The 23,127-nt window shown below is 39.3% G+C and overlaps 1 protein-coding gene across 2 annotated transcripts; it reads left to right on the top strand.

The window, feature by feature from the left end:
• Positions 1-907: 907 nt before the first annotated feature.
• Positions 908-23,127, top strand: ZNF527 (zinc finger protein 527). 2 transcript variants are annotated; one of them, XM_006867324.1, is made up of 5 exons: positions 908-974; positions 5,700-5,777; positions 11,101-11,227; positions 14,006-14,101; positions 21,387-23,127. In XM_006867324.1, exons 2-5 carry the CDS (start codon positions 5,745-5,747, stop codon positions 22,961-22,963), a joined length of 1,833 nt encoding a protein of 610 aa, XP_006867386.1. In that variant the 5' UTR covers positions 908-974; positions 5,700-5,744; the 3' UTR covers positions 22,964-23,127. The 2 variants fall into 2 exon arrangements, with proteins under 2 accessions (XP_006867386.1, XP_006867387.1); XM_006867325.1 differs by lacking the exons at positions 908-974; positions 14,006-14,101 and having other exon boundaries at positions 5,706-5,777.

Below are 23,127 nucleotides of genomic sequence, written 5' to 3'. Positions count from 1 at the left end.
GTTTGCTGGATATTTAAATCTATGAAGAACTGTTTAAATGCAGTTGTCAAGTATAAAGCCACAATTATCATCCAAAGAACACTAACTTATAAATTATGCCAATAAACTATTATATGAGGCTGATATGTTTGAGAGCCTTATCAAGAAACAAAAACAAAACAAAAATCCAAAAACTATTGATGGCTTTCTAGGCTGTTTTCTAAATCTAGAGTCTTTCTGAAGTTGAAAAAAGAACCAGCAAAAAGAACCCCAGAGCTATCGGCTACAAACTCAGAGTTCAGGTGTAAATGAGTATTCCCATTTAAGTGGAAGCTAATAATCCATTCTGCCTGGGATCCCATCAAGTGCAAGTAGAAAATGGATATAAAGATGGATGTCACCGAGCCCACCGGACTCATTCTTAAAGGTAAGCCAAGCAGCAAAGGAAAGACGGTAGACCATCTGTCACAGCCTCTGGAACAAGAACACAGTTACGGAACTGTCGCCCCCAGTCAACAACAGTCCCTCCTATATTCCCACAGTTACTTTTCATTTCTCAGTGTGACACATGCAAAATCTTTCACATCCACACTTTTTCACACGACTCTCAATCAGGGATGGGATTTAAAATACAAAAGCTCACTGAGTTGAGAGAAACCATTGCCCCTAGGTATGCAAACACAAAAATTGGAAGTGAAAGTTACATCCGAGCTTTCAATAACAGTCACGCACGCACGCGCGCAGTCTCACTACTTCCTCACAGGGTCACAGCTGTTGGCTTTCCGCGTACCAGCATTGTGAGGCACAAAGTGGAAGCAGGCCGCGGCGCCCTCTGGGAACTGTAGTTCAACAAAGAATGCTCCGATGTAAAGCTCAGGATACCAAGTGCCACAGTCCCCGCCCAGCTCCATCCTTCCACGAGGAGGATTCTGGGAGGAGACATCGCGGGTCTCGGGTTGCGGCCCCAGATTATAGAGCTGCAGGCCGGGAGGGAGGTGAGTTGTGCCCAGCGGCAGGCAGGCAATAACAGGAGGTCAAGGCCAGGCTTGGGGCAGACGGGCAGGGAAAGGGAGACAGTGGATGCTGCCATGGATTTTGTGTGTGTGTGAGAGAGGGTGTCACCTTGTGTGGGCTCTATGTATAACTTTGTGAGGCTGTGGGTGTGACAGAATGTGATCTTCTGTGTGTCATGGCATGTCTGTGATTGTGCGTGACTGACAGCTTGATTCTGGGGTTGTTGTTGTTGTTAAGTGCCGTCAAGTGGATTCTGACCCATAGCGACCCTGGATAGGGATTCTGGGGAAAAACTGTATAAATATGTGTGTTTCTGACTGTCTCTGCAAGTATAGCTATGCTATTGTATATGGGTATGTCAGAGACTACGGTGTTACATTGTTTGTGTGTGTCACTGTGATTATGTTTGATGACCTGCTCTAATAGCAGGTGCGATTGGGTGTGATCCTGACTATTTCTGAAGGTCCTGGTGTGGCGCTATAGGATAAGCACTGGACTGCTAACTGAAAGGTCAACAGTTCAAACCCACAAGTTTACTCCTTGGGAACCTATAGGTTTGTTATAAGTTGGAATCAACTCGATGGCACTTAGCAACAAAACCAAAACTTTGATATGAGTTGTATGACAGAATGTGTGCTCTTGTAGGGTTTGTCACACTGTATGTGATTGTCACTGATATGTGTTTGTGTGTGATTATCTCTCTTTTGGAGTTATTTTGTATGAACATTTCCATATTTTTGTGTTGTAGCAATGTCTGTGAGAGACAGAATGAGACTCGGGTGTGACTGTAACACGTGTATGTGTGCAATTGAAAAGTAAGTGTATGCTAGATAGTAGGCTTGCTTGTGTGAGACCTACTGTGTGATTGTGATGCACAGAAAGATCAAGATTACTTGCCCAAGTTTACACAGTTAATAAGTGACAGAACAGGGACTTGAACCAAGGCAGTTTGGCTTCAAAGTCCTTGCTATTAATTACAGAGCTTCTTGATCCTAAAACACAGTGAGAGTGAAAACTGAGATCCTTGAATTGTCAAAGTGTTGGGATTGTTTCTGGTCTTGGACTAGGAATTTAAGAAACATATCACTTAGTGTAGGTCTTTTTCTTCAGGCTTCTTTAGAGGAATAGGATCCAATCAAAAAGACATTGTAGTGAGAGCATCCTCAAGTTGGCTGCCCCTAGAGATAGGTATGGGGGGGCGGGGGGGCGGGGCACAACACTAGTGAGGTATGCACACCCTAGAATGGTCAACCATTTGAGATCAAAAGTCCAAAGCTCAGAAAGGTTGGGTAAGAAGGAGGAATGGAAATGAGAAACACAGGGAGGAAGTGGGATTAGTTATGTTATGTGGAGGGCATTGCAATCACTGAGGTGAAACGAAGCATATGAATTGTTGAACGTAAAACTGATGATCTGCTCTGTGAACCTTCACTCAATTCACAATAAAAAGTTTTTGAAAAAAGAAAAAACGTTGGCTGTACCCGCAGAAGGGAAGCCCAGTCTTCCTCTGCTTTGGTCATTGATTTAGAGATTTTAGCTTTGTCCTTGCCAAAACTTTTCCATGTTTGGTACTAAGCGAAGCTAGATTTATAGCTCTATTTCTGATGAACAAAGTAAGCTAATTTTACTGGGCTAATTTTCTCAGTCAATAAAGGAAAATGTTCTCATTTCTCCCACTAAATAGTTGTGTAGAATCTAAATGGGAACAAGGGTGGCCCTTCTTAACAACACACAAAGAAAAGTTCGGAGTGATAACTTACCCATGGTCATTTAGCCAGGGAGAGGAGTGGAGAGCCAAGCTGGGCCAGAGGCCTTTAAGCCCTAGTCTTTTTATCACACTTTGCTCTAGAAGTTGATGGCTCATCTCACAAAGAAACATATTAGCCAAGGGACTTATAAATTTGTAGGCTATTTGTCAACAGAGACTTAAATTCTTTTATGCTTGTGCTATTTAGGGCTGCTGCTCCCAGATGCCCAGAAGACTGTACTGATTCTCGTCTCAGGTTGTGCAGACCATTGTGGACTGGTTCAAACTGCACTGAGCTGATGAAATAACTTCCCAGAGACAAAGTTGGCTAGTGCAAGCTAGCTTAGAATGAGATGCGCATGTATCCTGAACTCTAGGTCAGATGCAGTTATCCCCATTTCCAGAATGAAGAGTTGTTGACTCTGAATGGACAAGGACTTGTTTCAGGTTGCACAATTTGTTAATGACTTTGAATTAAATTTTGTTATATTTCCCTCAAACTGCATTTCTGTGGTGTAAAAAAGATAAGTGTCTGGCATCTCTGAAGATGCTTCTTAAAGTAATATATGACTCAGGTTTGGCTGAGTATTTCCCACTCAGACCTTGTGGCCTCTTTTTTTTTTAATGTTTTATTGTGAATTATGTGATAGTTTACATGGGAGAACATTAGTTTTACATTCATTCTATCGTATATCGTTTCATTGCCATGGTTACAATCCCCTCCATGCATCATCAACTAACTAAAGGGTATACCCTGCAAGCCTGTCCCCCACACCTCCCCAGTCTTCAGCACTCAGTCCCTTTCCCTCTCTGGATCTAAAGGCCCCAGCTGCTCCATCTCTCGACCTTGTGGCCTCTTGAAAGAGAACTCCTTTCGAGTCGCATCTCATTGGATGCTTGTAACTTTGGGCTAGTTGATTAAACTTTTTGAACCTCCATTTCACTTATTTGGAAAGTTGGTGATGTCTACCTTTGTGACAGGAGCTCTGGTAGTGTAGTGGTTACGAATCAGGCTGTGAACCTCACGGTCAGCAGTTCGAAACTACCAGCTGTTCCGTGGGAGAAAGATGAGGCTTTCTGCTCCCGTAAAGATTTACAGCCTCGGAAACCCTGTACAGGGTCGCTATGAGTCGGAACCAACTCCACGGCACATCACAATAACAACAACCTTTGTGAGAGATAGATGAAATAATGAAACACACAATATGTATAATATCACATATTTTATGGGGGGCCCAGTAAATTTACTTATTAATTTACCAACTTTTTTTGAGTACCAAACTTTTTTTTTTAATTATTATTATTGTTCTAACACTGCAGATAACACCAGTGAACCAAACAAATCCAAGATTTCTTGGATCTTAAGACCTTGTATGGGAAGATGAATGATAAATAGGAAAAATATGTAAAATATTGTAATACTAAAGAAGAAAGATAAATCAGGGTAAGGATTTATGTTTCTTTTGAGTAAACATAAAAGATTCGTTGGAAGGGAAGGTCTCTTTAGATAGAATGTTCAGGGAAACTTGTATGGCGTGACACTTGAGCACAGATTGGAATGAAAAGCGGGGGTAAATTAAGCTATGAAGAGAGGGCTCCAGTCGTGGTTGTCATTAGACAGGTTTGTGGATTGCACCAGGTGCCATTGTCAGAGGTGGTAACACCAAAATGACTGTCCACAAAATTTCTGTGCAGTGTTTCAGCAGAAATGTATTGTTTTTTATAAAAATATCTTAACATTTATTATTTTTTAAAAAGTTATTTGTAACAGCAAGAACATTTTTCATAAGCCCCACTTACATGTACTAGTATACCTACCAGGCTAAAACTAGGTTAAGTTACTTTAGAATTTTTTAATGCATAAGGGTCAGAGCTGCCATTATTACCCAATTACAATTCCACTTTGGATCATGTGGTTTCATTTGCAAGCACTTAAAAACATGCGCTGTTGTTGTAGTTACTGTTAGTGTTTTTATAGTTGGTGATTTTGTCACATTTTCTGGTATTTTATTGACAGTATTATAGTGAGTAGTATTTGTGAACTTATATCAATAACTTTTTTTGAGATTGAAGTAGTAATTAAGTGAAAAGAAGGAGAAAACTCAAAAGAGGTTGTTCAGTTTCTAAAAATGTAACTAACTAACGATGTTGTAATCCAGTGAAGAAAGATTCTATAAAATAACCTTGTTATCACTATTTGTTGTTGTTAAGTGCTGTCAAGTCGATTCCGACCCATAATGACCCTCTACAGGGTTTCTGAGGCTGTATGTAAATCTTTACGGGAGCAGAAAGCCTCATCTTTCTCCCGCGGAGCAGCTGGTAGTTTCGAACTGCTGATCTTAAGGTTTGTAGCCCAATTCATAAGCACTACACTACCAGACTATTAGTATAATCTAATAAATATTTCATTTAAGTAATTTAGAACTATATCACATATTATTTTATGGTTAAAATTGATTGCAAACTTATATGTACCACAGTTAATCATTTAAAAATTCGGATAGCTAAATGGAGACATCAAATGACAATTTAAGAGTAATATTACGACTTCTGGTGTGGTACTGTAGGATCAGCCCTGGACTGCGAAACCACAAAATCAACAGTTCAAACCTACCAGCTGCTCCTTGGAAACCCTATGTAGGGTCGCTATGAGTCAGCACCTATCCTGTGTACCTAGAGTAGAGTAACCAAAGGAGTGAGTGCTGAAGAAATGAAGTTAAAAAGGAAGCCTTCTTGGCCATCGAATGAACTTTAGATTTTGTTGAGTTCAGCCTGTATGTCCTTAATGGTATTCAAGATTTCAGGGGTTAAGTTAAGCTTTGAGCATTTTTCAGATCTTGGAAGGCCCACGTAATAAGATATGAACTCCGTAAAAGGGGGAATAGTTCTAGCTTTGTCAGTTTCCGACCAGCAGAATAGGCTGATCTGTCATTTATTCTTCCTTAATTCTCCTTCTCAGGATTTTGTTCTTCTACAAAAGAGAATACTGAAGAAGGAAGAAGAAATGGCTGTTGGACTTTGTAAAGCCATGTCCCAAGTAAGTTGATATTTCCATTTTGTTTCCAGAAATTCCTCCTAATTTTTCAGAACTTTGAGGCCATAGGGAGAACCACAGTTAGCCCAGTGAGTACCTTCTCCACGTCTCTCTCTCCACCTTTTGTTCAGATTACCTTTCTATAAAACATTTAGCATGTTTTTTACTTAGTGTTATACTTAAATGTGTAATGGAACATGTAATGGAACAGAAGTGTCTTCTGTTAGATAGATTGTGGTTTGTTTGTTGTACAAGTGAAATAAGGGCATAGGGTACTTGTGGAGTACCCTTATGGAAAGGTCAAGGACAGCCTCTGAGGAAATGACATTTAAATGGAGACCTCAGGGAAAAGGATTAAGTTTTGTGGACATCTGGGGACAAGCTTTAAAAGTAGGAGGCATACGAAAACTGGGGGGAGGAGGGGGAAGTGTAGAGGGTGGGTTTCTGGGATATACCCTTTGGGTGGTTGATGATGCATGGAGGGGATTGGAACCATGGCACTGAGATGATATACAATGGAATATATGTAAAACTAAAGTTCTCCCATGTAAACTATCATATAATTCACAATAAAACATTAAAAAAAAAAAAAAGTAGGAGGCATATCAAGTATAGAGTTACTAAGGTGAGGGCTAAGACTCATAAGCCAGAGACTTATGAGCACTGTGATGTCAGAGGCATATCTAGGGGCCAAATAATGTAAAGTCATTAAAAGAACTTTGAATTTTGTTCAAAGTGTGAAAGGGAGCCATTGAAGTGTTTATGTTTTATAAGGAGGGTGCATTTTAAAAGGGTGGAATAAGAGAGGCCAGTCTGAAGATTATGCCAGAGAGACCAGTTTGAGGCCAGCACTCAGATGGGAGGTGATAGTGTCTTGAACCCTGTGATGGCATTGGAACTGCTAAGATTCTCAGGATGTATGAGAGCCAGAAATCATGGAATTTGATTGTGTTCTGGGGAGAAAGAAGGAAGTCAAGAATTGTAAAGATTTTGGCCTAGGCAACTACATAAATGGTGATGACATTTACTGTGATGGGAAAACAGAGTTGGATTGGGAATAGAGATTATGAATTGAGTTATAGATATATTAAGTTTAAGAGATTTGTTGGATATCCAAATAGAATGCTTATATATATCTGGAGTTCAGAGGTTAGATCAAGATTGTACAGGTGAATTTGGGAGTCGTCATATATTTATAAAGCCATAGGATAGTATAAGTTGTTACTAGTATTATTATTCTAGTAAAAATAAATAAAACATTTGCCAATTCAACATTCTTTGCATATATAATTCAATGATACTGGCTTTGTTCATCATGTTGTTCAACCATCCCCAATATCTTTTTCTAGATTATCCTACCACCTTTAGTAGAAAATCAGTGCCCATGAAGGTAGTACTTCCTCTTCCCTCCCACCCCTGGTGACCACTAATGATGTCGTCTGTTTATATTTGCCAATTTCATATAAGTGGGATCCTATAACATTTGTCCTTTTGTGACTGATGTATGCCAGACAGCATCATGTTTTAAGCACTCATCCATGTTGTAGCATACATCAGGATTTCATTTCTCATGATTAATATTCCATTATTTAAGGGTAAGTCAAAAAGTATTACTACAGAATCATGTTGTTTTTGTTAGGTGCCATCAAGTCAGTTCTAACTCATAGTGACCCCTCCCTAGGCAAAGCAGTATAAAACACTGCCTGGTCTAGTGTCATCCTCACAATTGTTGTTATGCTTGAGCCCATTGCTACAGCCACTGTGTCATTCCACCTCACTGGGTGTCTTCCTCGTTTTCACTGACCATTCAATGTCCTTCTCCAAGAACTGGACTCTCCTGATAACATGTCCTAAATATGAGAGATGAAATCTGCCATCCTGGCTTCTAATGAGCATTCTGCTGTACTTCCTGCAACACAGATTTCTTCTGGCTGTCCATGGTACTTTCACTATACTTCTCCAACACGATAACTCAAATTCATTCATTTTTCTAGGGTCTTCCTTATTCATTGTCCAACTTCAACATGCATACGGGGCTGTTGAAAGTACCATGCCTTGGGTCAGGCACACATTAGTCCTCAAACTGATATCTTTGCTCTTGAACATTTTAAAGAGGTCTTGTGCAGCAGATTTGCCTAATACATCACTTGATTTCTTGCCTGCTATTTACTTAAGTGTTGATAGTTAAGCCAAGCAAAATGAAGTCTTTGAGAACTTCAGTCTTTTCTCCATTATCATGATGTTATTTATTGGTCCAGTGGTGAGGATTTTTGTTTTCTTTACATTGAGGTACAATCCCTTCTGAAGGCTGTCTTTAATCTTCATCAGACTGAAAAGTTAATCACTCCCCTCCTTGCTATAAAATGTCTACCTTTACATTTCCAACCCTCACAATCAGTCCTGATAACAATTATTCACTATTGTATCACAAAAGACCTATCTGCATTTCATTTCATCAGCCCCACCCAGACAGATTGGATACTACTCACTGGAGATTCTACCTTCCCCCATGCCCTCTGGATCTAGGCTCCCTCTTGAAAGCTTGTAAGCCAGTCATTTCTTGCCTTTGTAGGTCCCCCTCCCCCATTTTGGGTAGCCAATGTCCAAGTTGCCCATCCCTGTCTACTCTGTTTGTGGAGGGGGTGGGAATGATCCATGCTGTAAGGATTTGTTTCCTCTTTTGAGCTACTGCATCCATAGGTGTAGGTCAAGTTCATCAAAATTGTATCAGATTATGTTTTTTTTTTTTTCCTCTTCTATCTTCTTCTGGTTGAGCTCTGATCATCCAGTCATTGAAGCCAGGTCAAGTGGGTATTATCTGCACATATGGGTGTTCTTGTGCATATGACCCTGGCCTATTTTTGACTGATGATATTGAGCTTCTCCATTGTCTCTTCCTACAGATGTAGTCAGTTTTATTCCTGTGTATTCCATCTGGTGAGGTCCATGTGCATGATCACCATTTATGTTGTTGAAATAAAGTGTTTGTAATGAAGACGTTGTTGGTCTTGCAAAATTCTATCACACAATCTCTAGCATTTTTATCACCAAGGCCATATTTCCTAACTACTGATCTTTTCCTCTTTGTTTCCAACTTTTGAATTCATAAGTAATTATCAATACATTTTGATTGCATGTTTGATCAATTTCAAACTGAAGAAGTTGGTACAGTTCTTCAGTTTCATCTTTGGCTTTTGTGGTTGGTGCTTAAATTTGAATAATAGTATTAACGAGTTTTCCTTGAGGTGTATAGATATCATCAGATATTATCCTGTCACAGACAGCAATTTATTGCAAGACAGATCTTGAAATGGTCTTTTTGATGATGAATACAAAGCTGTTTCTCTTCCATTTGTCTTCCCCAGCATAGTAAACCATAGTATTGTGTGATTCAAAATGGCCAGTACCAGCCATTTAAGCTCACTAATGTCTAGGATATCAATCTTTATGAGTTCCATTTCATTTTGATAACACTAATTTCTCTAGATTAATACCCCATACATTCCACTTTCCAGTTATCAATGGATATTTGCAGCTGCATCTTCTCATTTTGAGTGTGTCCCATCAGCAAATGAAGGTCCCAAAAGCTTTGCTCCATCCACACCATTACAGTTGAGTCTTCTTTGAAGACTCAGCTTCTCCTCAGTCATATTTTGAATGCCTTCCAACCTGAGGCACTCAGTTAATATTTTTCAGCTGTTCATAAGGTTTTCAGGGACTGATTCTTCAGAAATGAACCACTTATTTATTCCCTTATTCTCTTCTCAGTCAGAAGCTCCACTGAAACTTGACCACCATGGTGATCCTGCTGGTATTTGAGACATCAGTGGTCTAGCTTCCAGCGACTCAGCAGCACATAGACCACCACAGTACAACCAACTGACAGACATGTGGGGGGAAGGAAATTTATGGATTTATTTTTAAGATGGAAGCTATTATATCCATTTATAGGTTGACAGGAATAATCTAATAAAATGAGAAATATGTTGGTTCAGCATATGTTCTAGCAAGAAATTACAAATGGGACTATTTGCAAGATGTGATCAGGATATAGGGAAAACCATAAAGGATGATACTGGACTTATAACAATATAAACAATATGATCTGGGCTTATAACAGCAGAACTCTTAATAATTCGGTGTCTGAACACAGTGACCGAGAGACCAAGGTGCAGGGGGTCCTCTTACTGTCAGTGTGATCTTTGAGGGGGATAGTGACCACCCAGAGTGACACAGCAGGGAGGGAGCCAAGGGAATAAAGATTGTGCCTCCCTTCCTATCTCTAGCCTGTGAATGACCCAACTGAAATTAGTGTGAGGAAAGGGAGTCTAATGATGCAGTCAGTACACATCAGTCTCCCAGCACACAGACAAGGATACAGGGACACATGGATGTTTTATAATACTACTTAGCTCTGTCATTTCCCCCACCTCCAGCCAGCTCCATTAGGCTATATCTCTACTATATCAAGTAATTGTATTTTATTATTTTTACCAAAAAAGACCATGTCCTACAAACTGGAATTTATTGTTTTAAACATTGAGTGCTGTAGGATGAGCACTGGGCTGTAAAGTTGGTTTGAACTTCAAGGTCGGTTGTTCAAATCCACCAGCCACTTCTTGGAAACCCTATACGGGGTCATTATGAGTTGGAACCAACTCAGTGGCACTTAACACCACCAACAACAACTCTTCCTTCATTTAGATATATTATTGGAGTGTTTATAATTTATTCATCGAGTGGTAAATATTTGCTGTATTTTTACTATGTAACAGGTTTTATGAATATTAGTTTATAAAACAGATGCGCTTTCCTTCATGAAGCACAGAGTTCAGTGGTATAGTTTAAACTCCTTCATTTTTAAACTGGCAAGGTTTTTTCTATTTTCCAATGAAAATTCTATTTAATTCTCTTCATATATACGTCTTTATTCAGGATACATATTTGGAGCTTTATTCTTACAATTAGTTAAAACTCAGTTAAAAGCCTTCTTCCACCACAGTGCACTGCATACATCCCAGTTTTAGGATCTGAAGGAATTCCTTGTATAAGAATTTCTTTATATTCTGTGTATATAACAGTCCTTGGTCATATGCTATTTCATGTTATAAACTAATTTTTCTCTTTTATAAAAATTTTAATATTTCAAGGGTTGAGTCTGTTTTCAGTATTTCACTTTTAAAAGCATTTGATAAACTGGACACATAATTGTTTCCTAATAATTAGGTTCTTGGGGTTGCTTAGAATTCTGACAGAATTTGTCTTGTTTGCTAGAAGCATATGGAGCTTGGGTGCTGGGAGAAAACAATATATTTTTTAATTTTAGGGAGTGGTGACCTTCAGGGATGTGGCTGTAGACTTTTCCCAAGAGGAGTGGGACTGGCTAAACCTATCGCAGAGGGATTTATACAGAGATGTCATGCTGGAGAACTACAGGAACTTGGTATGGCTTGGTAAGCATGTCTCTCCCCTCGAATTCAAAGTCTTCCCTTGGGTGTTTTTTCCTTCCATTGGGAATGTCTAGGACATATCTAAAGTGCTTAGCTGAATTTCTACTTCCTCTTCCCAGGAGTCCTGGTGTGGCGCTGTCGAATAATGCACTGGACCACAAGGTTCATTTGAACCACAAGGTTGGAGGTTCAACCACAAGGTTGGAGGTTCAAAGCCGCTCCTTGGAAACCTTAAATAGGGTTTCTATGAGTCAGAACTGACTCAATGGCATTTAACAGTGATAACATTCCTAAGGATGGACTCCTAATATGGCACTGTGGGATCGGCATCAGCACTGGACTGCGAACCACAGGGTCAGCTGCTTCTTGGAAACTCTATGCAGAGTTGCTGTGAGTCGGAATCAACTTGATGGCAATTAGCAACAACAACAACAACAACATTCCCAGGAATGATTAGAGTAGTTTCATAAAGGTGGAAGTCAAGTCAGTAGCTCTCTTTTGCATGTAGATGTTTGGAAGTATCAGCATGATCTGGAACTTTTTAAAAAATGCAAATTATGGGGCCCCACTCTCTTGTCCTGGTGGGGTACTGTAGGCTAAGCACTGGACTGCAAGTTTGGGTTGAACCGCAAGGTCGGTGGTTCAAACTCAGCAGCTGCTCCTCGGAAACCCTATACTAGAGTGGCTATGAGTCAGAACCAACTCTCCATGGCACTTAACAACAACAACAACTCTCTAGATGAAATAAACAAAAACCTAGATTTAGAAAATCAAAACAGAAGAGTACAATAGGTATTTCTCAAGCTGAAAAAAAAAAAACTGAAGAGAAAATTCAAGATTTGAGTTGCATTATTGAAGGATTCTATTGTCAAAAATTGAATTTCACAGGAAGCTTTAAAAAAAAAAGATGCTTGATTGGCTTTAACCACTTAACCTGTAGGTAGCATAGAATCAAGAACCACTGGTACCGAAGGAAGAAGTTCAAACTGAACCTAAGTCAAAACAAAGCTGTAGGATTTGATGGAATAGCAGTTGATCCGCTTGTGCAAATTAATGTAACACTGGAAGCACTTTCTCATCATTGTCAAGAAATTTGGAATATAGTTGCCTGGCCAACTGATTGGAAGACAGCCATACTCTCAAATGGAATGCAGAAATAATTTAATAATATCACATGCTAACAAAATTTACAGAAGATGATTGAAACATAAGTGCAGCTGTACATTGACAAGGAATTCCAGAAGTTTAAGCTGGATTCAGAAAAAAGACATGAATGGATATTGTTGCTGATGTCAGATCTTGATCAAAAGCAGAGACTACCAGAAAGAAGTTTACCTGAGTTTTATTGACTACATAAAGCAATTCAACTGTGGTGATCATAACAAATTATGGATAGCATGAAGAATGGGAATTCTTGAACACTTAATTTTGTTCATGCAGAACCTGCACTGTATCAAGAAGCAGTCATTTGAACAGAAAAGGGATATTTTATAGTTTAAATTGGAAAAGGCACACAGCAGGATTGTGTCTTTTCACTATATTTCTTCAACCTGTTTATTGAACAAATTACTTGAGAAGGTAGACTATCCAACTAAGAATGTAGCATCAGGATTGAAGGAAGATTCATTAACAACCTCCAGTTATGCAAATGATAAAAACCTCTTTGTGGAAAATGAAAACAGCTTGGAGAACTTACAAAGCTTGGAGAAGGACAAAGACTACAGCTTTTCAGTATGATTACACTTTAACATCTAATGAAAATCTTCACAACTGCCCAATAAACAATCATCATAAATGTAGAAGAAATTGAAATTATCAAGGAGTTCATTCTATTGGATCAACAATAACACTCCTGAAAACAACAGTCAGGAAATCAAAGAACATATTACATCTACTGCAAAAGACACCTTTCAAGTTTTACAATGCAAAGATGTCATTTTAATGAGTAAGGTGCACCTGACCCAAGTGCACCTTAGTCTTTTCAATCATATCATATGCATACAAAAACTGGACAATGAAAAAGGAACATGAAGAATTGATGCATTGAATTCTAGTGTAGCACAGAATACTAAATGTACCAGAAAAACAAGTCACCCTTAGAAGAAATACTAGACTGTACCATAGAAGTGAGAATGGTAAGACTTCAGCTTGCTTACTTTGGACACATCATCAGGAAACATCAATTCCTAGAAAAGGACAACATGGTTGGTAGAGAGTCATCAAAAACTAGAGAAACTTTCAGTTAGATACATTGACACAATACCACAACAATTGACCCAACCAGGCATGCATGCTCTCATAGATAGTGCAGGATTGGATCACTTCTTTTTCTCTTATACATAAGCTTATCATACATCAGAGCTAATTCTACAGCAACTGATACCAACACTGTGTAGATCTACAGAACCAGAAACTTCTCATAAAAAGCCCAGCATTCTGCGTTTTGATAAACCTTCTTCAATATTTGGTGCCTGTTTGAGAACTACTCTTGTTTTCAATTTAGTAGGTCTGGGCAAAGGCCTCAGAATTGTGTTTCCAGGAAGTTCCTAGGTGATGGCTGCTGTTGGGTAGTGGACCACACTTTGAGAACTACTATGGAAGAAGATTCATCTTCCTTCATCCTCCCTATTATAAGCATCATTCCATTCACTGGCCCTTCCTCTAATATATTTTGTTGACTTATAACCAAGAGATTGGATCTTAGTCCTGGGATAGCTGTGACATGTTGATTTGTCTCTTTCTCTCTCTCTCTTGCTCTCATTTTTCCTCCCCTTTAAACAGGACTCTCTATTTCTAAACCCAACATGATCTCATTACTGGAACAAGGGAAGGAACCTTGGATGTTGGAGAGAGAGATGTCAGCTGGTCAATGTGCAGGTGAGTGACAGAGAACTGAGAAGGGAGGGCAGTTGGTAAGTGCCAATGTAGGTAGTCATGAGAGGCTGCCCTAGGCTTCAGAAGGCTACCCTGGAAAGACCTGAAATCTCTTTTGTATGAACTTTCCTGAAACCTTGCCCATACCCTTGGGTTTTATCTCCTGTTTCTATCAAATTATATTATTTAGAATTCTAACCATACCCTGAATCTTAATCTTCTCTAGCTCTTCTTTTTCCTTTATGGTCAGAACTGTATATGTGTGTGTGTGTGTGTATGTATGTATGTGTATATATATATATATATATGTACACACACATATATATATTTTTAAGGTTTTTATTGTGGATTGAGTGAAGAAGGTTTATAGGGCAGATCATCATTTTTACATTCAACAAATCATACACCTTGCTTCATTACAATGATTATAATCCCTTCTAGGTACCATCAGTTAACAGTATTTCTCTCTATACTTTAGCTTTTTTTTTTTTTTGAAAAAAACACTTCAGGCATATAAAATAATTTACACCCCCAAATGGCACATTCTGCAAGTCTGCCTCAATCCTCAGCCGCTCCCTCTCTCCATGACCCCATCTCTGCCTCAATCCCTAGCATCTCTGCTTCTCTGGATAAGGTCCCACATTCTGCTTGTGCTCTTCTTCCTTGATGGTCCTAGGGTCCTCTGTTTCTGGACTGTAAGCTTAACCACACCCCTGTTTTTGTTACAAAACTTCTACCTTTACAATTGTGACAATCGCAATTAGTCATGATAACAATTATTCACTATTGAATTATACACATCTTATCTCCATCTCTTTTTACCAGACCCATCTAGACATGATGAAAACTATTCAGTGGGGACTCATTCTTTCCCCTTATACTCTCAAACTAAGCTTCCTCTTGAAACCTTGTAAGCCAGTCACTGCATTCCTTTATCACCCCCTCATTTTAGGTGGCCAGTGTCTAAGTTGCCTGTCCCTATCTACCCTGTGTATAGAGGGGATAGCATTGATACTTGATGTGAAGATTCCTTCCCTCTCTTTGGGTATTTAGAATTACTACCTCCATGAGTAGAGGTCAGGTTCATCAAATTGTAGCAATTTACCCTTGTTTCCTTTATAAAAAAAAATAAAAATAATATATATATATATATATATATATGTTTTGTTTTGTTTTTGTTTTTTTGGTAATCTTCTTCTAGTTGGATTCTGATTATCAAGGCATCGAGGCTAGGTCAAATGGGTACTGTCTACAAGTTTGGGTGTTCTTGTGCATCTCCCATCACTTCCTATCAGCTGGATGCTTCACTCTCAGCTCTAACCCTCTGTGGCTATGTCCTTGTCTATGGGCTCAGGAGTCCCTAGGGCTCACCACACTTTGGAGCAATCAGCCCGTCCTCTTCTCTCTCTCATCTCCAGGTCAACAGAAGTCTATGGACCATGGTTGAACTAAGCCCATTTCCTCATTGCTGCCTTTCCCCCTTTTCCATTCACCAGTAGACCAATGTGGTCGCCAGCAAGCTTACATGGCTGTTCATGTGTTCCCTTTGAGTTTCAGTCTTAGAGGGGAGTTTATTCTGAAGGGACTTGATTGCTTGCCTTGAAGCTTCCTCATGAACAGCTTGCTTATTCTTGTAGTAGCCAGTCATGCTGACATTTTTGTTTTGGGTTTTTCCTGATGATCTTTCTTTGAAGATGTATCTTCTGTTGCTCTAGCTGTTCCAGGATAGTCTGCTTGTCCTTGCTAGTGGGACTGTCCCACCTCATAAGGTTCTGGATGGGACTTAGGATTCCACTTAAAGGTCCTATACTCTGCAAAGGCTTTGCACGAGGCCTATTTCACTGGGCACGTTCTAGAACCTCTTTTAGGTATTCCAATCAGTTATAGGATGAAGACGGGCTTACAAGTTTTCTGTAATCATGTTTTCCAACATTCCTTTCTATCCCACTCAAGTGTCTATTTTATCATAGTAGGCAAGGGAAACCAATATTCATAAGACAGTCAAGCATTTTAGTATTAATTCCCTTCTTCAAACTATGCCTAGATCCCTGTATCACAGAGCCCTGTTGTTCCAAGGTTGAGCATGCATCACTATTTACCTCTGTCCCACTTAGGCTATGCAAACCTGTCTCGGTGTTCCCCTGTCTATCTTGTTCTTCCACCTCCTCACCTGTCTTGTATTTCCCTCCCCAACACCTGAACTAAACACCCCACCCCAACCCCATTGTTGTGGTTACCTTATATTCTATTAACTCTTCCCTCCATCTAAGACAGTCTATTTTATCCTGTAAGCTCCCTGACCTTCCCACCACCTGGATCTCTGTTCCTCTGTGTTTACTTTCTTTCACATTGTAATTGTTTTGATCATAGACAGACTTTCCAGATCCTCTGTTCTTATCATTTTATTCTGTTCTTGACTCTTCCATTTGTCAGTTGAGTTCAGGGTGATGCTGCCATGTACATCATTCGCTGGTTGTTGTCTGTTCTTGTTGGTTCTCAGTCCACAAAACTGCCTTTAGGATGTTTTGCATTGCAGGGTTGGCTTTGGCAAAATCCCTTAGCTTCTATTTATCCTGGAATAAATAGATTATACATCATATTTGATTGACAGCTTTTCTGGGTAGAGGATTCTTGGTTGGCAGTTTTTTTTCTTTCAGGGTTTTATATATGTCACCCCATTGCCTTCTTGCCTGCATGGTTTCTGTTGAGAAATCTGAGCTTAATCTGATTTGCTTGCCTTTATATGTTATACTTCTCTTTACCCTAGCTGCTTTCAGAATTCTGTCCTTATCTTTGATTTAGTAGAGCTTGATTATTATATGTTTTGGTGATTGTCTTTTAGGGTCTCTCCTTCCGGAGGATTGTTGAACTTCTTGAATGCTTATTTTTTCATTTTTCAGGATGCTAGGGAAATTTTCTTCCTGAGTTCTGATTGAAACTGACTTGATATACATTAACTTGGGGTAAATAAGCATGCATATATAATTTTTTTTTCTTTTAGTGCACATGTATCTTATATTCTTGTTAATTTAAATGTCTAAAATAATTTCATAACATTTTATTGGAACTCTTTTGTGTTTTTGCACACCCTTCTCTCGTCCAATTACATACTAATTGTAATCTCCACTCACTAACTTCTGGTTAGAAGGCCAGTGCCTATTCTACAGTGCCACACCAAGACTCCGAATTTTTTTTTTAATTTTAATTAATTTAAATTTATATGGTTCTGTACAGTAAGCATTGGACTACGAAGCATAAGGTCAGCGGTTTGAACCTACCAGCTGCTCCATGGGGGAAAGATCAGACTTTCTGCTTCTGTACAGATTTATAGCCTTGTACCCTGTATACCAACAGTAACATGACAGGTGGCTATTGGACAGCATAGCTTTATACAGTCTTCTAAAGAAAGAAGTGCAGTTTTGTGAGTCTGCAGTCCTGCAAACTGTGTGTCATTCATTGGTCAGGTTAGTCCTTGGAGTTTATTCTGGGTATTAGAAGTAACCTCCCTCCATTTCCTTAAAATCTACCCATAGGTTCTGTGTATTTTTTGTAGACTTCTCACTAGTATCTCCTGGGTTTCATGTCACAAATATAATGATTTATTTATCAGTTTACCTATAATCTGTTCATACCCACTAGTTCAGCATTTGGGAGAGTAGATGGACAGTTTAGTTAGACCTTTTCCTCTTCCAATATTATATATTAGCATAATTATTATACAGTCCTGATTGAATTCCAAGGACAAGCATAATTCCACTGCTAACTTCCATCCACTTGTACAGGATTAGTTAGAAAATATTGCTAGAAACTCACAGAAACCTTTAGTAAGCAAAAATACCAAACTTTGAAGCATAGTCTCCGTCTAGGTCTATGCACTACAGAAAGCAGTGTTTCCATGTGTCTCTAACACTTCCCTGAAGAATTCCCTGCTGTTGAACTTGCACCATGTAAAAATGAGTTTTGGTATTCTCAAGGGACTCAGATTCTGTTCCTTTTAAATGTCTTTGAGGTCTGAAAGGGCAAGGTCAGGGATGTCGACTGGATTGGGTAAGGTTTCCCAACAAAAGTCTCAAAAGTACAGCCTTCCCTTAAAGAATCCAGATCAGTCAAGGCTGATCCTTAGGAGATGGAGGACAGACAGACAGACCTTCACTCTCCAACCTTTTACCAATTCTGCTACCAGCCACCTCTGTCACACACTCTCCACTTGTCTTTTGGGTTTGTTAATCCATTGCAATGACCACACAGACCATACTTACAGCTAAGTGGTTTATTAAGGAGCAGGGTGCAACTGGGAATCAGTTTCAACATGCGACAACTTAGAAATCCGGATCAGGAATCACACAGGCGGAATCTTCCTTTTTCAGTTCAGGATGGCTCTCTCAGCTAGGCCTTCTCCCATTTCCCTGAGATCAGGCTCATCCTGTCCCCTGAGGACAGGCTCCGCTAGACCCTAACTATCTGTCACCACCGGCTCTTACTGCTGGGACTCTTTTGGGTCTCTTTCTGTCACCAGTGTTCCAGCCACTGACCTGTGTTACAGTTCTTTTAGGAAGGTCATGTCTCCTCCTGCCCTCGACTTCTCCCTTTCTCCCTTTTGCTTCTTCCTGCTTCTTCTCTTCCTGCTTCATCCTTCTTGGAAACCTCTATAGGGCTGCTCTCTGTATGCACAATTCCCAGTCAATTTCAAGTCAGACCACCCCTCCCATGGGGGCCACAAACGGATCAATCCCCTCTACATATTTGCAGAGTAGGTGTGGCTGGGCTACAATTTACCTCCTTTACAGAATATATTAACCAATCCCTGCAATGTGCAAATTATTGCCCAGAGTCAAAGACAAAGATTCAAAACCAGGTTGTTTACTACAGCGTGCCCAGGAATTGTCAACTTGTCAACCAACCGGAACAAAGGTAACAGACCCTCTTGGGTAGAAACCTAGGCAAAAAGATAACTCCTCAGAGTTTAGGGCAAAAATCTCTAGAGCTGTTTTTCTAGAACCCAGGCAAAAGGCCACAAAAAGGAACTAATTTCACCACAAGCACCTTTTATCCTCAGACCATACTTAGAAAAATTACCTTATTTTGCCTAATAGAAAATGAAGGCTCTAGGTTAATCAATTGTTAAACGTCATGTAACTTGTTAGCTCGATACAGAGTTGGAATTCAAACTTAACCTCTGCCTGAATCCCAAAGCCTATGTTATTTCTACAATTCCACGTAAGTGCATTTGATTCTCTTCCACTTGCCTGAATCCTTAACTTCCCTTTTCCCTCAATCAGTAACATGAGTGAATTTCCTTCTCTCTTTTGCTGAATGGCATCATACTATCATTGTCTTCTCAATATTTTTCTACTCTGGTCATAGTGAGTGTTTATTCCCTTCTCTGTGCTTTCCTCAGACTACTACTTCATATGGAGTATTCGTCTGCCTAAGTCCAGAATATTCTTTTTTTTTTTTTTTTTTTTCCCCCTTAGGAAAGTGGCTGGCGTTCCAGGCACCTCAGATCCCTCTCATGTTGGAAAATGTCCAGTCTTCTCCTAGCCACTTCTTTAACTACCGTTACATTAGTTATTGTATAAAGCTGCCATTTTCCTGGAGTAGAGAAAAAGTATATTCTTGGTAAGAGGAATATAAGGGCCCTGGGTAATGATACAAGAGAGGAGATTCTAAGACAATGGGGGAGGGAACAGAAATAGTTGTGCTTTTGCAGAAAGAATGAAAAACAGTCTGGACCTGTCAGAGGATAAGTGGACAAAGCCCTCTCAGTCTTGGGCTGAGTTACAGGCTCAAGAAAGAGAAAAATCATGGCTGTACACAGGAGGGACTGTTAGAGATGGGGGCTTTCCTTGGGTGGAACGTACATTGGTATAAAGGTATAGATGCATAATCTGTTTTTTCATTTTATTCTTGCAACAGTGAGAAACTGTTATGGGAAGGACTGTGTCACCTAAAACTGCTAATGTGTGTGTCCTAAAATAATCTCAAATCATATCAAAACATATGAATTCTGTTACTGAAATAATCACTATATTCTAGGAACCGGACCATAGTCTTGAAAACCAAGCTGTTATTCTCAGGAATGTTTCTTTTACTAACCTTGTAAATTTTGATCTTTTTTTTCCCCTGACATTTGATACTACTATGTCACATTAACAAGTCTTTCATTTTGCACCATAGTGAATCATTGGACACACATTTAGCCTCTCCAAGTTTAAAAAAGGAAGAAGGACTTGTGTCACAGACATTTTTCCCCCTCTGCTAGGTGCTGGGCACATAGTCATAGATTCTATATAGTTTTGATTATTGACTGATTTGTGGGATGAATATGAATATGAATAGGGGTTTCTTCTTTTCCCTCTTTTTGAGATCATCTTTATAACTTTTGGTTTTTTTCCCTGCCTTACCTCAACAAACACATACATTTGTATATATTTGTTGTTGTTATTCTTAAGTGCTGTCGAGTCAGTTCCAATCCATAGCGACCCTGTGTAGGGTTTCTGAAGAGCAACTGTTAAGCTTGAACTGCTGACCTTGTGGTTCAAACCGACTTTATAGTCCAGTGCATTAATCCACAGTGCCACACCAAGACTCATTTGTTGTAGACATCAGTTTCTTCTCAGTGATGAGAAACACGGACCTCTAGATATCTTTTAGATACTGAGAAAAACAATCCAACTAACAACAAATGTCCTAGGCACTAGATACAACAATAAGAAAAATAAAGGAGCAATTATTAATCACTTCTTTCATGGAGTTTTCAATCTCATGAATATCAATGCAGGAATGATAGACTTTAAACTTTGTGGGGGTTGTGGGGGTGGTTATGTGCCGTGGACTCTGTTCCAACTCATAACGACCCTGTATAGGGTTTCTCAGGCTGTAAATCTTTAAGGATGCAGAAAGCCTCATCTTTCTCCTGTGAAGTGGCTAGTAGATTAAAACTACTTACCTTGCATTTAGCAGTCTAACTCATAACCCACTACACTATGAGAGCTCCTCTTTCAAGACTAGAGGAAAGGAAAGTGTGATTATAATTAGTCAGTCACCCTCAGTTCCTTATCTTGCTGTAACTTAGCTTTATCTGCATTTTTCCTACTTTACTGATCACTACTTTCCCATCCCCAGCACATACATTGATTCTCTTCATCTTTTGTGCTTGCTTTGTATTCAGAGCCATGTACTTTCCCCGTTATTTCCTCCTTATGAAATTTTCTTCGTAACTTGTATAACAGTTTTAGTTCTCATAACAAAGGAAAAAGAAAACATTTGCTGTCGTGTTATTTTTCAGACTGGGAGTCTTGGTGTGAAATCAAGGAAATATCTCCAAAATGCTACCTTGATGAAGAAGAAATATCTCAGGGAATGGCAACAGAAAAGCTTACAAGCCATGACTTTGAGTGCTCCAATGTGAAAGAAGCCTGGAATTATGAGGGTGAATTTGAGCAGCATCAGGGAAATCAGGAGAGATATTTCAGGCAAGTGACAACTGTTAAGGAAATCTCTACAGGGCAAAGGGACCATAAAGATAGTAATTCTAGGGGAAACATCCCCCTGAAGCCCATACCTTTAACACAACAGAGAGTCCTTATGGAAGAACAAATACATAAATTTGATATTTATGAGAAAATCTTCCCCCAAAATTCAGTCATAATTAAACATACAAGACTCCATGCTAAAAAAGAATCTTTGATAGATAAAGAATGTGAAAAAGAATTCAACCAGAGTATGCACCTTACAAAAGAGAAACGGATTCCTTCTGGTGAGAAATCTTATGAAAGTAATGAGTTTTCAAATCTCTTAAGTTTTCATTCATTACTTACTCAAAATCAGACTACACAACTTGAAAAATTACCCCATGGATACAATAAGTGTGATGATACCTTTCGCTGTTACTCATTTTTTACTCAACCTCAGAGAAATCACAATGGAACAAAGCAATATGCATGCAGTAGCTGCGGAAAAGCCTTTAGCCATGATTTTTTTCTCAGCAAACATCAGAGAACTCATATTGGAGAGAAACCGTTTGAATGTAAAGAATGTAGCAAAGCCTTCAGACAAAGTGCACACCTTGCCCAGCATCAGAGAGTCCACACTGGAGAGAAACCCTTTTCATGCAATGAATGCGGGAAGGCCTTTAGCCGTTATGCTTTCCTTGTTGAACATCAGAGAATTCACACGGGAGAGAAACCCTATGAATGTAAGGAATGTAACAAAGCCTTCAGACAGAGTGCACACCTTAATCAACACCAGAGAATCCACACTGGAGAGAAACCCTACGAATGTAATCAATGTGGAAAAGCCTTCAACAGACGCATAGCCCTTACTCTACACCAAAGAACTCATACAGGAGAGAAACCCTTCAAGTGTAATGAATGTGGGAAGACCTTTGGCTATCGCTCACACCTAAACCAACACCAGAGAATTCATAGTGGAGAAAAGCCCTATGAGTGCAGCAAATGTGGGAAGTTTTTTAGAACTCACTCACAGCTGAATCGGCATCATAGAATTCATACTGGAGAGAGACCATTTGAATGCAGTAAATGTGGGAAAGCCTTTAGTGATGCGTTAGTCCTAATTCACCATAAGAGAAGTCATGCAGGAGAGAAACCCTATGAATGTAACAAATGTGGGAAGGCCTTTAGTTGTGGCTCATACCTTAATCAGCATCAGAGAATTCACACTGGAGAGAAACCCTATGAATGTAATAAATGTGGGAAGGCTTTCCATCAGATCTTGTCCCTCAGGCTACACCAGAGAATTCATGCTGGAGAAAAACTCTGCAAGTGTAATGAATGTGGGAATCATTTCAGCTGTGCCTCAGCCCTAAGGCGACATCAGAGAATGCACAATAGAGAAACCTTTTGATTATAAAAAATATATAAGAAAGAACACATTTAGTCTCTACTCTTTATTGAATATCATTTCATTATTTTAGGATCGTAATTCTATGAACATAGTATATATGAGAAAGTCTTCAGCCCATGTACTCTCCTTATTTGAAATATAGTGGAAATCTGAGTAGTGGACAT

This window comes from Chrysochloris asiatica, unplaced genomic scaffold (assembly GCF_000296735.1).
Source record: "Chrysochloris asiatica unplaced genomic scaffold, ChrAsi1.0 scaffold00104, whole genome shotgun sequence".
Classification (NCBI taxonomy): Eukaryota; Metazoa; Chordata; class Mammalia; order Afrosoricida; family Chrysochloridae; genus Chrysochloris; species Chrysochloris asiatica.
Note: the sequence above shows the minus strand (reverse complement) of the source record. Positions and strands in the feature narration are given on the sequence as shown.

Bases quoted from the DNA above. Each gene is read 5' to 3' on its own strand.
- ZNF527 (XM_006867324.1), top strand. From the start codon at position 5,745: ATGGCTGTTGGACTTTGTAAAGCCATGTCCCAA. The intron at 11,228-14,005 runs GTAAGCATGTCT...CCCTTTAAACAG, and splicing joins CAGGAACTTGGTATGGCTTG to GACTCTCTATTTCTAAACCC. The intron at 14,102-21,386 runs GTGAGTGACAGA...GTTATTTTTCAG, and splicing joins GTCAGCTGGTCAATGTGCAG to ACTGGGAGTCTTGGTGTGAA.